Source organism: Monopterus albus, unplaced genomic scaffold (genome assembly GCF_001952655.1).
Source record: "Monopterus albus unplaced genomic scaffold, M_albus_1.0 scaffold28.1, whole genome shotgun sequence".
NCBI classification, from domain to species: Eukaryota; Metazoa; Chordata; class Actinopteri; order Synbranchiformes; family Synbranchidae; genus Monopterus; species Monopterus albus.
In genome coordinates, this window is record NW_018127908.1 from 1,823,864 (window position 1) to 1,841,288 (window position 17,425).

At 40.5% G+C, this 17,425-nt stretch overlaps 1 protein-coding gene across 10 annotated transcripts in view; it reads left to right on the forward strand.

The window, feature by feature from the left end:
* Positions 1-3,282: 3,282 nt before the first annotated feature.
* per2 (period circadian clock 2) overlaps positions 3,283-17,425 on the forward strand; it is a 26,361-nt gene continuing 12,218 nt past the window's right edge. For 6 of the 10 annotated variants that reach the window (XM_020595810.1, XM_020595800.1, XM_020595807.1 and 3 more), the window contains exons 1-7: positions 3,283-3,599; positions 9,867-10,419; positions 14,578-14,670; positions 14,869-15,023; positions 15,538-15,659; positions 15,823-16,024; positions 16,657-16,708. In XM_020595810.1, the coding sequence (XP_020451466.1) occupies positions 10,082-10,419; positions 14,578-14,670; positions 14,869-15,023; positions 15,538-15,659; positions 15,823-16,024; positions 16,657-16,708 (962 nt within the window). In that variant the 5' untranslated portion in view covers positions 3,283-3,599; positions 9,867-10,081. Of the gene's footprint in view, positions 3,600-3,656; positions 3,841-7,450; positions 7,557-9,866; positions 10,420-14,577; positions 14,671-14,868; positions 15,024-15,537; positions 15,660-15,822; positions 16,025-16,656; positions 16,709-17,425 lie in introns of those variants that run through there. The other 4 variants (XM_020595801.1, XM_020595805.1, XM_020595802.1 and 1 more) reach the window with 4 other exon arrangements.

Sequence of the window (17,425 nt, forward strand, 5' to 3'; positions counted from 1 at the left end):
ATGATTTAAAATCTGGCTGTTCAGACCAGGTCATAACTCCAGTTGTCTGCGCATGCACCTCTGCCACTAGCTTGCCACTATTACACATTACTAACTTTGTGTCTCCTTTCTCCCGTAGTGTGTCCTCTCTCTCTCTCCCTGTACCTTTCTGCAGGTTGCCCTGGCCCTGGAGCTCTATGTCTCTGACGAGCAGTCACCGGCCACATCGACCTGATCAGTGTTTGATTGTTGTGTCTTGTTGCTTTTCTTCTTTTGTCTCTCCTCTATCCACTCACCCCAACCGGTCGAGGCAGAAGGCCGCCCACCAAGAGCCGGGGTCTGTCGGAGGTTTCTTCCGTTAAAGGGAGTTTTTCCTCCCCACTGTCGCCAAGTGCTTGCTCAAGGGGGATTTGTTGGGTTTTCCCTATGTAATAATATTGATAACAGTAAGGTCTAGACCTTACTTTGTAAAGTGTCCTGAGATGACTTTTGTTGTGATTTGGCGCTATACAAATAAAATTTGATTTGATTTGATTTGATTTATTGACTCCAAGGAGGCCATGTTTGTGTCTAGTGTGTCAGACTATTCAAAAACAGATTTTTGTGAAACCTGGGCAGAAATGAGCAATGGGCTGAGGAGGAACTGGTTAGACTTCAATGCAAATAGTGTCACCGTGTGGTCATTTGATGAGCATTTAAAACTGTGATAACCTGCCACAGTAGTTGCACCCTGCCCATATGTGCTTTAATCTGCACGTTTATTGCTAAACTGTGCACATGAACTTGTTTCCTTCAGCAGGCTGTGTGAATGGTGATGATCATATATGGTAGCTGTCCTACTCCACCCCCTCACAGCAGAGATGTCCTTTTCATAGAGAGCGTGATAACACCAAGCACTGCTGAGCTGATTTGCATCACTCTCACACCTTTACTTTCAGACACCAAACAAGGGAAATGCTTAAATTGCCTCATCATGTCTCATCACATTTTTCGGTCATCAGTGGTTTACATGAATATTATTATTCCTATTGTGATACAATGGGGTGTCTGCATCACTCATACATAAAGGGAGATGAGTTGTAGGGATATGAGGCTTGTTTCTATTGGTACAAAGTTTTGAGTGACTCATTCCACTTTATGTTAAGTTGATGGATTTTCTTTTAAGGCGAGTTTTAATTCAGGCTTTGCTAGGAGTAGATAAAAACTCAATCCATAAGTCATGTTTCAGAGCACCGATAGTGTGCACAATTCTCCATTTTCTTATGCTTCACTTTTGTCTGACAATGTGTCAAAGGGTGAACCCACAATCTCACTTTCATTTGACTGGAGTCATCAGGAAATTAAAAGAAAAACAAACAAAAAAAAACAAACAAAATTAATATATTTCTTTACTTTAGTGTCAGGAGTTAAACACAATTAGTCCGATAGCAATGTCACTTTACAATGCTATAAAACCACTGGCTAAAATTAATACATCTGTCTGTGTACCTTTCTGTCTAAACATACATCTATTAATTTCACATGAGTGGAAGAGGGGGTGAGACTAAACATACTCCCACTTTGTCACCTGGTGCTCCGTTACTTATGTGGAAATTGTTCTTCTGTGCAAGTACAGATCACACAGCAGACATTGTTCCATCTATGATCCCAGATAATGCTGGATTAGATGATGAAGGAATAAAGACAACCATTTAGATCACTGTAGATTTTGTGAATATTGCTTTGCTTCTGTCTCTGTCCAGAGGAGATGGTAAGATAGAGTCATAGCAGCTCTCTGTGTGTGACCTGTGAGGTCAGTATAGTATGAGATGTAAGTTAATTTCTCTCAGATGTGTCAGTATCCAAATAGGTATGGCTGGTTAAAAGCGAGATACATGTTAAGATTTGGGTCATACTTTGTGCCTCCCAATCTTCTTTTGCATATACCTTGTTGTACTATTTCAGCAATAAACCTTAGGCCTAATTGCTGTGTAAATTTGCATTAACAACAGAAAATAAGACTCAGACTCATCTTTAATGGCCAAGTATGCTTGACCTTACAAGGAATGTGACTCTGGTACTGAGGCTCTGTGAGTGATTGTAAGACAACAGGAAACAGAAAACAATAATGCTAAAAAAAATAATAAATTAAAGGTAAGAAAACCGAAGATAAACAAATAGAAAAGTGTGCATTCAAATAGGAATATGAGCACTCCAAATTAGGGAAAGGATGATGGTAGACATTATAGGAGAGGGCTTTAAGCCCAACATACAGTAGATGATTATATTTACAATGTATTGCACTGGGGTGATTGTTGTGTCTTGTTGTACAGTCATGGATTAACTGTTCATCAGAGTGATGGCATGGCATTCAACCATACATGATGATAAGGAGGCTGTTAGACTCATATCCCATTGTATAGTATCATACAGTTTAATTGGAGCAATGAGTGTTGGTACCTGTCACCAAACCTTTGTTGCAGGCATGTCAATAAATTCACCACTAACAAATGGTTGTAGGAGCAGCTGACATGGAAGCAGACGCAGCCACCAGGGGATAACCTGACTTTTGACTGGCTCTGTCTCTCACTGACTTCAAAACCCAGAGTTGGGATAGTCATGAAAGCTACACTATGTATGTACATTGTTTGATTTCTTGTTCATTTCGCCATTGACCAATTAATATGAAACAAGTGCTGTACTTTAACAGGCTTTTAATAGAAAAGTTTACAGAAGTTCAACAAAACATTTAACAATATCAAATATAGGAGTCTTGAAAGTAAATGATGTTTATATTGTAAACTTTCGTTTTTCTTCGTTTTTGTGTATTTTGGACCAACAATGGGGCTACAGTGGTCACAGAGAACACAACTCTGCAACACGACGTTATGCTTGATGAAAAAAACTAATTATATATATAGACATATACATATATACAATGGTTTTGTTTTGTGTGGCTCTGTGGAGCCTACAATATAAATAAGGCGCAATGCAACTGCAACAATATCAGTGTAACACTGCACTGATGGCTTAACTATAAATTAGATAAGAAACCTTGTTATATCACATCTTTAGCAGGTTCAATAAACTTTCATGGTTACACAAATGATGGCGCGCAGCACAATTCCCCACACTGGTTGCGGGCAGACTTGTATAACCGTTTAGATAACATTCAGCCACGCTGACCCGCTGCAAACCAACCTTCAGCATCACTACATTCACCGGCAGCTGCGTCGTAGTGATTAGCCATGGGTCTCCACGTGAAAGCGGTGAGATCCTTATGTAAAGGATCGACGGCACCAGAGACCAGTAACAGCGCGGAGCGACAGTTGCCGTAGCCGACCACGTGGAGACGGGCAGCGCCATTGGTTCAGAGCGCTGTGAGGTAGAGACGGACGGCTCTCTGGAACAGTGAGCACAGAGCTGGACGGTGCGCCCGAAATGAGGTCACTTCCTGCGCTGGGGATCCAGGGCAGAGTACAGTCTCAGTGAGTGTGTAGAGCAGAAGAAGTAGTGAGAGCAGTGTGTCAGACCAGCGCAGGACCAGCGGAATCCGTGCGCTGTTTGTGTTCAGGATCCAGCTGCAGAGCGCTTTATTTTACGGAGACGGCGGAATTAGTAGAGGACCTGCCTTTTGTGGGGTTGGTGGAGTTTTTGCTACTTCAGTTGTATCGTGTTGTATATGTATTTTTGTGTGTTTTAAAACGTGTGAGATGAAGATTGTTTGGATATGTAAAATATTATGTTGTTGTGAAATGTGGAAGTTGCATAATTGTGTCAGTGTGAGGGTCAGTCCTGGTCAGTAGACTACCATAGACTCCAGCAGGGCACCGGGCCGGGGGGCGTGAACGCTTCCATGAGAAAACAATTACGCACCAGCAGGTGAAGTGCTCCAATTATTTGCGCTCAGAAGAATTAGATTTACATAAAGAGAGCAAATGCATTATGCAGTAAAGTTCAATATAGGCTATACCACGATACCGCAAGTTGAAATAGTGATGGTACGTGGTCAGTCACCATTGCGTTGTAGACGTGCCTTCTAGTGTCACTGAAAACTTAGGCATAGCGCCTTCCATAAAGAGTGCACTGCAGCAGCGCATGGCAAAAGTTCACATGCAGCAGCGATAAGAGAATTTGTGTGGTGAGACCCAGTGGGTTTCCTCGAAGACACGGTCATCGTGCTGTGACGCGTGAGGCAGTTCTCCCCTGTCTTCATTTAGTCAAGGGCACACTGTCTCATGGAAGAATTATTTTTTTATGTGCTTTGACCATTATGTTCATGCTGTCTGTCTCTGCGGTGGGAAGTAAATCTCAGCTACTATAATTCAATTTTATGAAGACTCTTATTTTTTTGGAAAGTGTGCCTTTAATACGCGGCATTTGTTTGACCCTAGAATTCAGTTGTAGCTACTAATCTAGTAGTAGGAGACCTTAGCGGACAATTAGCTGCAGGCTATGTAACTTACCTAATGCTGTTATCAGAAGCTATCTCTTGCATCACAGAATTGTTTAACTTTTCAGGAAACATGGGAGGGAACTGCATGTTTTTAAGTCTGATTACACAATGCATGTTTTTGCATTATGCAAAGAGTCATAACAATGGCTTAAAGTCAAACGTTAAATTAAGAATAATGTAAATAGATCTGCACGTAAAATGGTTTAGATGGGTGGTTTGTTTATTGTTATTGTTGTTAACTTTGCTTAAAGAAATATAAAGCCCAGTCTTGGAAGATGTAATCCAAAAATTAGGATTTAATTATATGAATGTTGCCAGTATTTGTTTAATCCAACATAATAAAATAGCATTTTGCCCTTAATCCTTTTGGTGAAACAGTCCGTATTTAGCTTTAAAACATGTAGCCTAATTTAGCAGGGTAGTCCAGCACCATCAGGAACAGGTCTGATGTGGTCATAGACGTACTCAGCTTAGAAAGAGAAGAGAACAAACATAATTTTATTGTTGCGCTCAGTGGAACATTTGGCATTGTGCCGGGTACAAATTTCCCCATCCAAAAGTGCTTTCTAATGTTTTTTTTGTCTGTGTTTCATAAGGCAGACTTTCTTCAAAGATTGGATGAGTACTCTCTAAACAGATCATGTTACAGGACAGTCTAGTGCACTAAACAAGTTGGAAAGTTACCACGTCATCTGTGCAGCAGTTTATGTGGAATATATCTGTTCCTTTCAGTCTATAGCTCTATGTGAAGTTCTCTAGCTGAATTATGGTGGTGAAAAAACTGAAGAGAAAAATGGCGATCTTAACCATCCCTCTGTAATGAGGCAGTTCCTTCTGAGTTTGGACATTAGTGACTTTGTCCTTTCATTAGCTACTAGGAAAATGGATACAGCCTTGGGTGGTCTAGGAATGTGTAGCACAATGTGTAGAGTACAGTGTGCATATGATCGATTACAACTATTTAAGATGTCAGTGAAGAGTACCTATCTACAAAGTTATTTTGCTGTAATGCACTGCCTTTTAGCTTGTTAATAAAACTGCAGCGTTGCACCACTGTGCAAGATGGCGACTACATGGCAAATGTGTAAAACAATGATTGATTGCAAATGCAATCAAATTTTCTTTTCCAGCTTTATATACAACTTTAGCTTTATTGGCTTTAAGCCATTTCTTAATTGAGAGTTCCATCTTTTTTGCAATGAAAGTGTGATGGCCTTTGGATGAACATTCTAAAAGTCCCATCATTGTCAGAAAGGACAACATGTTGCCACCAGCAAAGAATGGGCCTTTGATTGCATTAAAATGACTGAAAGGGCCCAGCTAAAGTAATAAATAACCTGTAATTATGTTATGTTTCCCATCTTTCCTTGTTACCCACCTGTTCCTCAGTGAACCTCACTGTAGGATGCAACTTAGTGGAGACAGGAAATCCACATTACTCTCTCCTCTGCTTACTTGCCTGCAGCAGCTCAGTGGGATGAAAGATTTAGTGAATGATGTGGAAAAACAAGAAAAAAAAACACAGAAGTAAAATTTATAGCTGAGTTGGACTGAACATATATTGACAGTTAAAAGACTGGTGCCCATAAAATGCCCATTCTTAGTGCTGGGACATCATGTGCAGACCTCTTGGTCTGCAGGTGAACAAGTCCCTCTTTTTTCATTTGTGTGCCCATTCAGCACAAACCGGCACTGTGCCAGTTGAGTTTTGGATCACAACACTAAACAGACCCATGTTGCACCTGCATTTGGGAGACTGTTGGTAACTGGCTGATGCTTGACACTGGTTAACCCTTCAGCTGGGGAGCTTTTCAAAGCATGGTCATCAATTAATTAATGGTGATTAAAGTTTTAAATACTAATATTAAGCATAGGAAATTTTACCGTGGTTTATTGTGAAACCAGTAACTGCTTCATCCCTGTTGTTTGGGAGAGTGTTGTCAAAAAAGCATGTATTTACATTGATATTTGAAGATGACCGGAAGCATCAGTGGCTACATGTCACTAGGCTAAAATGAAATATGTATATAATTAAAATGTGTATACAATATATTTGAGAAAGTTAATGCAGACTGTCTAGTGCTTTGACAGAAGTACATACAACAGAAGATAATGTTGAACTTACCTAAGTACAGAAATTGGCATTGCTTTTGACTTAGTCTCACAATTAAAAGAAAGGATTTCCAGAGAGAAGAATATTTCTCTGAGTTAAGGAGGACATGTATCTGTCTATATCTGCTCTATCTAAATTGCTCATTGACCCCGTATCTGGTTACAGTCTGTCTTATCTTCCAAACAGTAGATACCTCAGCTCTATAGAGCCAGATAGTGTTTATGAAACCATAGCATCACTGTAGGATCCCTGATTAGAAAGTCTCACTCTCTCCCCTCTGCTCTTTCTCCTCTACACCTCTACTCTCTCTCTCTCTGGCATGATAATGAGGTAATGAGGTGAATGTCAGGCAGTTAATGAGTGTGAACTCTTGGACTTAGTGAATCTCTGGAACATTGACAGTTAGCTCTTTAACTTTGGATCAGGATTTGAGTGCCTGGCACGTCTTCTGCAGCAGTGTCTGCCAAAAATGTCTCTGTGCAGCAAGAAACCCTGTCAGCTGTTTGTGCAGAGAACTCATTATGTACAGTGTGTTGGCTAAGTAATATTTCTCAGGTGGATGGTCCGCTGTGCATAATAGACGGCTTTAAGGAGATTATTTTTTTATTCTGTAGAAGATAGGTTAACTACAAAACATGCAGAAGAGAAGCCATTTGTCAAACTTATTACTCAGTAGTTTATCAAGCTGTCATGATTCTGTCTCTTCTGCTTCCATTGTCATGCTCTTTTAACACCACTTCCTGTCACAGTGTCATGTCAGCTATGGACTCTTCACATTAATCAGTGGCAATTGCTTGCACCTGTTTTCACCCCTTTATAGGCAGCTTCCACCCACCAGGAAGCTGCCAGATTGTTCTAACCCATGTTCAGACTTTTCAGCGTTTTTTCTTGTGCGTGTTTTTCAAGCTCTGACCCCGGATTGCCTTGTGACCACCGATTACTGCCTAACCCTACTGATTCTGTCTGTATTCTGTACATCGACTTATGGACTTCCTTACTGATCATTCTTCTTGTGGATACCATGGATGTGTGAGTTTGCTGGCTCTGACCCTGGACTGGATTATCGACCTGAGAGAGTTACATGTTGAGTCAGACTCCTGCATTGTGTATCATTTGTTTCTGACCAGTGCTCTGATTAAAGAGACAGTGTTTTGCTTATCCTCGTCTGCCCTTATAATTGAGTTCACCCTAGACATCATCGGCAGTTTTACACGCTGCCCCTGACATCACGCAGCCTCCAAATTGTACAGCATCAGTTGCTTACTTACGTTCTTGTAATTGTCTTGATAATGATGTCACCATATCCTGATCTAGATCACACAGCAGCAGGGATGAAGAAACCCAAGACTCATGAGGCTTCAGGCTTTTGCTTTCCAGTCAGCCCCATTTGTGTTTTCAATAAATAGCTGTACAGACACAGTCTAACTCAGACCTTTCGACAGATCATTAACAAAGCAACAGACTGTGCGTTACAATGCGTAGAAGCTTACAGTACATTAAATAAATCCTTGTGCTTTTAAGGGCTTGCTGCTTAACTAACACACATACACATATCTGTAGAGCTCAGGTGTATTAAGGAGGGCAAAGAGCTGTGTCTTAAGTTAGAGTAGAAAATAGACATTTTCCATTGCAGGATGGAGAGGAAAGCGTGCCATCACCTAGTCAGGTTATCCCTGGAAAACGGCTAAGCTGGAGGTTATGCTTAGGCGCTTTATGGCTTTCAAATTAACTTAACGTAACAGGCTGCCAGGAAACAGGATTATGTGAGGAATGCTTTTTTTCCTGTGGTCTAAATCTCACATTTGAACATAATTAACAGGTCAGCTTAGTTTTGTATTGCAAAATTAAAATGTAGTTGTTCCAGAATTCAGTTTGGAGAGTTGAAATACAAAAGTGCTTAATCATGGGTTCAATTACATCGTTATGGTATAATTACAATTTTACTATATAATTTTGGGCTGAAGTACCACACAGCCATCTCAGCCATTTGGCCTTTCACTTATTAGTGCATGTAATGTGTTTATGTCATTAATTTTCTTACAAATGATCATAGTCTGATTCTTGAACAGTTTGACACAGGCCATATGTGATGACGTGTCTCCACATGGATTTTGGTTTACCAGTCCAAGTCAAAAGTATTGTATTTAAAATATAAATGAATTTATTATTTAAAAACAATATGTAATTATGGCACATGACATTCGGGTAGCAGCTTTTCAGTTATAGTCAGTGCTTATATAAGCTGTCTCTAGCTAAAGTGCATGCTATGAATAATTTCATGCTGGATTCAAATTGAATAAAATGTTATCAAACTTAGCATAATGCATAAGCATAAGCATAATGCACCCCAGTCCTTGGTGAGGTCTCAAGTACATCTTTAGTAATCTCCTAGTTAAGTCACTTTCCCCCTGCACTTTACGCGAACTGTATTTTGTGTCACCTCAAGTAGACAGAGGGTATAAAAGATCCACAGTGGGTGGTTGGAACAGGCACTTACTGTATGTATACTTTCTCATTTTGCTGAAATCTGTCATTTATATAGCCTCGTTATCTGAGTTGACATTGATTTTGCTCAACACAGTGTGATGCTGCATCAGTCGACTACTGGAGGCCATAGAAAACTAAGCCAAAGTTGCACACTGTTGGCAAGCAAACTGTGATGGCATTCACATAAATGCTGTCAGGTGTCTTAGGGTGGGTAATCCTTTGAAAGGGTTGGAGAGCTCAGATGAGACAGACCTGCTGCTCTTAAAGGCCCCACTGTGTGTACCCATGAGGCTTTTTACTGTGCACTACATTAGAGAAACACCTGCAGAGCTCTTCAGAGGTTAAACCCTGCTGTGTGTTTTGATATTGTACCAGATAAAAGACAAAAAGACACCTTTTTGAAAGCAAATTGGTGCAGCATTGATTTAGATGAGATGTCTCAAACCTTTTTGAACTGTACACATATTTACTGTATGTGAATGTTTGAAGGCATCCTTGTATTCAAGCACCTTGCCAGTGTTTTTGAATCCTTTAACTTGCATAATATAAATCATATGTATCTTGCATTTTGCTGATTATTTTCTAGAGCCAACTGTGTATATTGGTTTCATGTCTTCTAGGAGGCCACTGATTTCACTTCATGACAGGCATGGCATTAAAATACTCTTTCTCTTGCAGAGACTTTAGACGTTCTTGACTCAGCTGATTGTTTCAGTCAACAGTTGTGTTGCTGCAATCACAGGATTCCAGCATATATTTACTCAATCATATGTTTTCTAATTATTTTAATTAAGCATAACTTACTGTGGACAAGCATTACTTCATTCCTAACATATAATTTTCTTCTTTCAGCAGATCAGTTCCCTTTCTCTCCTATTCCCTCCGACGAAACCCTTGTGAAAATGGCGTGATTGCGTCCTTTCATCATCCAGTCAACTAACCTGGAACAAGTCGAGGCAGCACACCTCTTCATATCAGAATATCCAGATTCCAAGCCCTATCACTACCCAGCGCTGGAGGACCAGGATGAAGCATTAGGGCGCAGAGCGTCCACCTCATGCAGCTCCATGCCAAGGGGGGCCTCAGGGTGCAGCTCCATGGCACAGCTGCACCGGATGGGTGGCTACAGTCAGGGTGGGCCTGACCTGGGCCTCCCCTCTGAGGGGAGTGACAGCAGTGGCCAGGAGCCTCCCGGTTCACCACACCACCATCGCAAGAACGTCCGTTCCCGATCCCTCCCAGAGGAGGATGTGGAGATGAAGAGCAGTGGCTCCAGCGGGAGCGGGACTGAGTCACATGGTAACGAGAGTCACGGCAATGAGAGTCACAGCCACGAGTCAACGGGCAGCTCCAACGGCAACAGTAAAGACTCAGCACTGCTGGAATCATCTGAAAGCAACAAGAGGTCAGTGGTTGATTGTGGGAATGATGAAGCCATTAGTAGGCCTGGGGTTTTCTTCTATTACTGTGACTGTAAGTATAAAGAGAAGAGAGAGATTGAGCTTGGTGGGGCCATTGGCAGTTTAGCATAAAAGCACCTGCATACTTATGTGATACATACATAATGGGCAGAAATACTCCCTCTATCCAGCAGTTTTTGGTGGGTCACCACTCTGATTTGCTTGAGTGACTATACACCCAAGTGTTGATTCCTTTTTCAAGGCTAAACTTTGAAAACTCTGAGGGGGAGGAAGTCAGGATGGGGAGTCAGCAGCTGGAGATATTAAATGAGATGAAGACCAAACATTTCTCATTTTAACAGGAAAAGCTCAGTTAGTTTACATGGCTAACAGGAAAACTGTTTTGCAAGCTGAGTGCTGTCCTCAGTGTAGACAAACAACTGCTTGTAAACGGAGTTTTGCTAATCCAGCCACACAATTACAGAGCGTTCTTAAGCACACAGTGTAAAGCATTAACAATGTGAGGATATACAGTATGCGTTAATTGCAATGCACTGCTAATACCAGTACACTTTTGAAGCTATGTGTCTACTAGTAGGTCAGCAGAAAAGAAACAACTAATAGTCTACATACAATTTGCAACAGTCATGGCTCACATCGCTGATACACGTCTGTTATGACAAGATTTCTAATATTTATAGAAAATTAAATGACAAAGCTAAAACTGAACAGGTGCTTTTAAAGTAGCATTCTTTGTGGGAACAATTCTGCTGGGTTCACTGTGCAGTCATAGTTAACCTTCATTGACATCTCTTCAGCATAAAAATGAAAAATTATGTCTGCCTTGCCTTCCACATCCTAGTCATAATGAATTCATCCATCAACATCAGACGTATTTGTCAGTGCTGACTAATGTCTGTAAATGAGTGAGCCAAGGTTTCAGTGATGGCTGTCAAATGCTTCACCAGGAAGCACATTTGAAACAAAAGTGAACCTTCTTAATAGGTTTTATCTGACTGTGAGAGCTTCTCTACAAAACTAATTGTGAGACTGATTTGAATCATAGCTTTTAAATTGTATTTTATGTAATGATACTCTTCCTGCCAACTGAGCACTCCTTGTATTTCAGTAAAATATCTGAAAATAAAGAGTGTGACATTTCATAGTAGTGTTATGAAAATCATGTTTATTTGGGAGGCTATAGGAGACGCTCACTGATATACGCTGCTCTGTGTGACTCCTCATTTTCTCAGAGCTCTTCAGTAATGAATTTAAAGGGTTGAGGCTTTTAATCTAACACTGGTATGGCACTACACCTTGGCTGACACCAGCATTTATTAATCTGACTAGGAGTTAATATTCATGAGGTGTCTTTTCCAGATGTTTAAGACTGACTTGTGTTATTAATGTCCCAGCTACGCCACACAAATTTTACTTTACTGGACTTGAAATAAACCTTGCTGGGTCTGTTAAGCCTATTGAGCTAAAGTGTTAAAGATGTGACAGTCTTGCGGTTGAATCACAAGGACAAAACATTTTAAAAAACTCACAAAAACTGCCTGGGTGCAACCACAGCATAGGTTCAGACATAATACAGTCTGAGGGTCTTGAGCAGTGAAAAAAACTGTTGCTCCCAGTAGGAAGACTAGACTGATGTCATCTGGGAACGTGGGAGACTGGCGGCCGGCTTCCTCCTCATGCCAGATGGGCTGTGTCACGCTCTCGAACTGTTTGTTTTTGCCATAGCAGCGTTTGTCTCCGTTTATTTCTGGGCAGAACGGGCAGAGTTGGTGGTTTCACTTTTCTTTTTTCTCTGCCCAGCCTCTCTTACCTTACTAACCTTTTGAGTCCAGATCTATTTTTAAACCACTCCTTCTTCCTGACCGCACCGTACATACACCAGCTCCCTCCCTCCCTCATTTGCTGACGTGATAACTGCAACTTAATCTCTCACTTTGATTCTCACCCCTCCCTCTCTTCAGCTGGACTTCTAACCTTTTGTATTTTTGTAAACCGGTCACTCAGTGGCAAAAATATAATTTCTACCTTCATCTCTAACTTTTTTTGTACCTCTTTCTTTCACTCTCTCTCATTTCTGGCTCCAGCTCTTTCACCCAAAATAGCTAAATGTAAAACAATACTGTATGTGTCAGCCAGACCATTTCCATAGTGACCATTTGTGTTTTATCACATGGCAGTTTTCCAAGAGATTAAGCCATTATTTGGTTTTTGGGATGTTTGTTGATTTTGACAGCAGCCATAGAATTTGCCATTAGCACCATTCCTCTTGTCACAAACATTCCACTTCATCCATCCAGCTGTACATGTTTATATGAGATGAGAAGGATAACATTTGCATTAGAGAAAGTGAGGGAAAATGTGGCTGTATTAGCGTTAGAACAATGTAGGCTAATGTAATTCTTAAAGAAACAGTTCCACATTTTGGTCAGATTTTTTGTTATTGCATTCAGTACAGAGAAATCCTTGTGACATGTTTAGGCTAGATTAACACGTGAACTGGAAGAAGGATGAGACTGTTTGTGTCTGATGAAAATTAATCTTTAATCTGACATTCGACATTGCTTTTTTTATTGTGAGTTTGTATTTGAACAGCTGAATGAAGGGCATTATGTACAGCTGGATGTCTTGCACATCACAGCTTTATGGCAACTGACAAAGAGACATCTGGGGTCATACAGTTGGTACGGAAAGTATTCAGACCCCCTTAAATTTTTCACTTATTGTTATATTGCAGCCATATGCTAAAATCATTTAAGTTCATTTTTTTTCCTCATTAATGTACACACAGCTAATTCAGAGGGCACTTTGCATAACCTGACCTACAGTCTGTGCCATCCTGCAAGACATTGATTTACTTTACTGTTATTAGATTGTTTGTTTGTTTTTCCTTTGTGCAATACAGTGTGGTACAATAATGTACATCAGTATCAAACTCAAAGATTCAGTAGATTTGGTGTATAGCATGTATTGACATTTGTGAATACACATGTCAACTTTCATGTGTGAGCACAGCATACTGAAATCTTCTCACTTTAATTTGAAACTCTCTTTTAATGGTTTTAACAGCTCAAAATGTCCATCTTGAGCACCATCTATTAAACCACTACTTCCACAAAGTCATCTTGCCCTGGTCTTCACCTTGAGCACAGAGTGGGGGAAAAAAAACTCCTCTTCCTCTTTTCGTGTGTTGTTTTTGGTAACATATCTCAGCAGAGGGGTGACATGCAGACTTACCACCACATAGCAAATTAAATGAACTGTCTCTGATTCTCCTACTATTGCATATTCAGTCTAAAAGCAAAAACAGAGGTTTGCTAATTCAGCTACACGATCACAGAATGTCCTTAAGCACACAAGCAGTGTAAAGCATTAACTAACTAAAAGCAGCTGTTGCATTCTTGGGTACTGATGGCTATATCTGGTAGACTTAGATACTTATTTGTGCTTGGAGAAGCTATTTGTAAAGGTGCTTTCTATTCTAAGACAGGTGAGCAGGTTATTCATAGTAACCTGTGTTCTGGTGAGTCAGTGTCTTTGACCATTGTGGAGTTTAGTGCATTAGTGCAGTGTTAAGCTTGTAGGTTAATACAGGGGATCACACACATACACAAACTCTTCAGCTGCATGCAGGTCTTCCACGAGCCAGACTTTGTTGTGTTTCCACTACAGATACATGCTTTCATGTTTTAAAAGGATTTAACAGACCTACAGATTCACAATCAGGCATGAGAAAGACAGGACCTATGGAAACAGGTACATGTAAAGTTTCACAAAAATGTTAACTCAGAGTCTGCTTACTAGGTTTATCCAGACTTTCCAAAGGATCTGATGATCGTTCTGAACAGATGGAGTTTGCTCAGTCATAATAGATTTTTTGTCATTATAGTAGTTATCATGACATCACAAAGTTATCTTGGCAACCAAGCAAAGTCCATCCGGCTGAAGAGGCTGAAATTAAGATTATGTTTGCAACTTTTGAACATGCACTCAAGAGTCACACAGGGGTCTGGAAAACCAACAGACTGAGTTAGAATCAGTGAGGTCTCTCCCTCTCTGCTTGTGTGTCTCTTTGAGATCATTTGAGTGTTTTTCCCCCCTCTATTTTGTTGCAGAAAGTTCAGTTCTCCTTCTCTCTCCCCCAGCTCAAACTCGCACAGTCCGTCTCCTCCCGGCAGCTCAAACGCCTTCAGTCTGCTGAGCTCAGAGCAGGACAACCCTTCAACCAGTGGATGCAGGTAAGTGCAGTGTAACCACAAACATTTGTTGCCCCCTCATAGGACAGTGGTCTCATTTTAGTTTGCCATCAGTACTGCTTATAAAATGATACATCATAAGTTATGTACTTTTTAAATCTCTTTTTTTTGAGGGAGGTTTAACTTCTTGCGGTATCTGACTTGCTATTGTACTCTTGTATGCTATTGTGCAACTTGCAGCAGTGAAGAGTCTGCCAAAGCCAAGACCCAGAGGGAGGTGATTAAAACTCTGAAAGAGCTGAAGCTCCATCTGCCTGCTGAGAAGAGACACAATAATAAGTCCAGCACATTGAACACCCTTAAGTACGCCCTGCGCTGTGTCAAACAGGTGGAAGGTAAAGTGCATTCTGTTTGCTCTCTTGTGTGTTACTACCAGTGTCTACAGAAAAGATTCCCATTTTTGTGATTTGTTCCTAATCACAGCTTAGAAGTAGATATTTCTACATGAATGGTATCTGTACTATAATAATTCTTAGCTGAATGTTTGATCGGTTAAAGGTGAACCCAAAAAAAAAAGCATGAATGATGTGATTTTAGTCAGTTTTAATGGTCTGTAAATACTTAATTCTGCCTTCTTTAAATGTTCACGGGTGGACATGGGTGGGTTGGAGTACAGTCTTTAGTTTGGTTGTTAGAGAATAAGATGCACTTAGCATAGCACTGAGACATTTTCCATCATTAAAACATGTCTATGATATCCACATGAGTAGTAGCGTATTGTTTTATTTGACTCCTTACCCAACTTTATCAAAGTTGTTTTCATAAACATATGAGTTTATATCATCTCTTCAGTACAGTGTACTCAGCCTTGATTAGGCTTTGACAGTATCACTGCATCTGTTTTTGCAGCCAATGAGGAGTATTACCAGCTGCTGAGGATTAATGACAGTCAGCCTTCAGGTCTTGATGTTTCATCTTATACAATAGAGGAAATAGACAACATTACTTCTGAATACACCCTCAAAAACAATGTGAGTCATTCAATTAAATTTAAAATCATAGTGATATTTACTGTAAATCTATTTATGTACTTATAAAAGCTTTAATATGCACACAATTCAAACTTTGCAACACGGTAATGGAAGTGTTTGTCAAATTAGTTTTGTTTTATTTCGATTTTTGTCTTTTCCACAGGATGTTTTTGCTGTAGCAGTGTCTCTTATCACTGGAAGAATAGTCTACATTTCTGAGCAGGCAGCCTCCATTCTCAACTGCAAAAGAGATGTGTTCAAGAACACCAAGTTTGTGGAGTTCTTAACACCACAGGATGTTAGCGTGTTTTACAGCTTCACAACGCCCTATCGCCTGCCGTCCTGGAGCATGTGCACCGGAACGGGTATGCCAGCCACAAGGCTCTTTGCAGACACAACATCAATAATCCACTTGAGGGCATCTGTATTAATAGCTGTGCTTATGAGAGTGACAAGTCACATCAGTTTTATTTATAACAGATCACACCCTCTATCTGTAGGCCCTCAATTCACATAAGGATAAACCTCAGGAGGACCAACAGTAGGGGTCTCTCTCAATAGATGCTGTATATACAGAGTTGACAGAAATAACAAGTACAATATGGAGAAAGAGAAATAAAATGTGAACACTTTAAGCAGCTTCCATGTAATGGGCTACTGAAAAGGAAAGCCTAGAAATTCACTGAATGGTACAACTTAAATCATTTTCTACATCAGACCCAGAGCTGTGACGGGGTTTCCATATGCTCACCAGTATAACAGTCATTATTAAGCTGCGCTTTATCTTTTGCCATTTGTCTCCCATATGCCTGGATGCACTTTGGCCAGTGGACTCAATTCATTGCATTTAAGTGCAGAGCTGTGCCTCTAAATGTCTTTATTTATTTATTTAATGGAATCAATCCAAGCTTGTTCACATGCAAGAGCCGAGACCCCGACTAGCATTTGACTTGATTGTGTTGCTGTTGAATTTAAACATTTCTGTGTTCCGTTTCAGAGTCATCCCCGCCAGACTGCATGCAGGAGAAATCCTTCTTCTGTCGTATCAGGTGTGTGGGTGTTGGCTCAAACGCATTGTCAGGCCATCTGCTGCTCATACCTGTTTGTAGTTTTTATTCATTCTTTCATTCCACACTGGGTGCTTTTCAATTAGTTTGTGACATCATAAGCGCAAAAACTTTAATCAGAGGCTTTTTCAGACCAGTGTTATACACATGGGCAGACAGACGCATACAGTCGCAAGAAAAAGTAACGGCACTGTTTGCAATTTCCTTGTTTTCTGCATAAATTGGTGATGAAATGTGATCTGATCTTCACCAAAGTCACAAATATCAACAAACACTATTTCTAAGCTGATAAAACACAAACAGTCGTGATCTTTCATGTCTTTATTGAACACACCCATTAAACTTACTGTCAGGTCCGCTCGGCGCGACCTGTCTCTCTTTCTTTTTTCCTCTCCTGCTCCTTTTTTGCGGGATCAACGCCTCAGCTGTGTCGTATCGGGTAATTAGTGACTCGTGGGTCGGTGCTCACACCTGAGGCGTATTCCGGTGATTTGTTGGCTTCCTTGTTTATACCTCTGGCAGACGCCTCGTCACCGCCGGAGCATTGCGACATGTAATGGACAATACTTACCCTATGCAAATTAAAAGTTTATGTTTGACCCGCATTTTTAGACGTGTGTGAGATGCTACACTGACAGTCTCTGTGCGTTTTGGCTTGACCTTATCACGCTAATTATGCGGTTAGCAACACAGAAATAC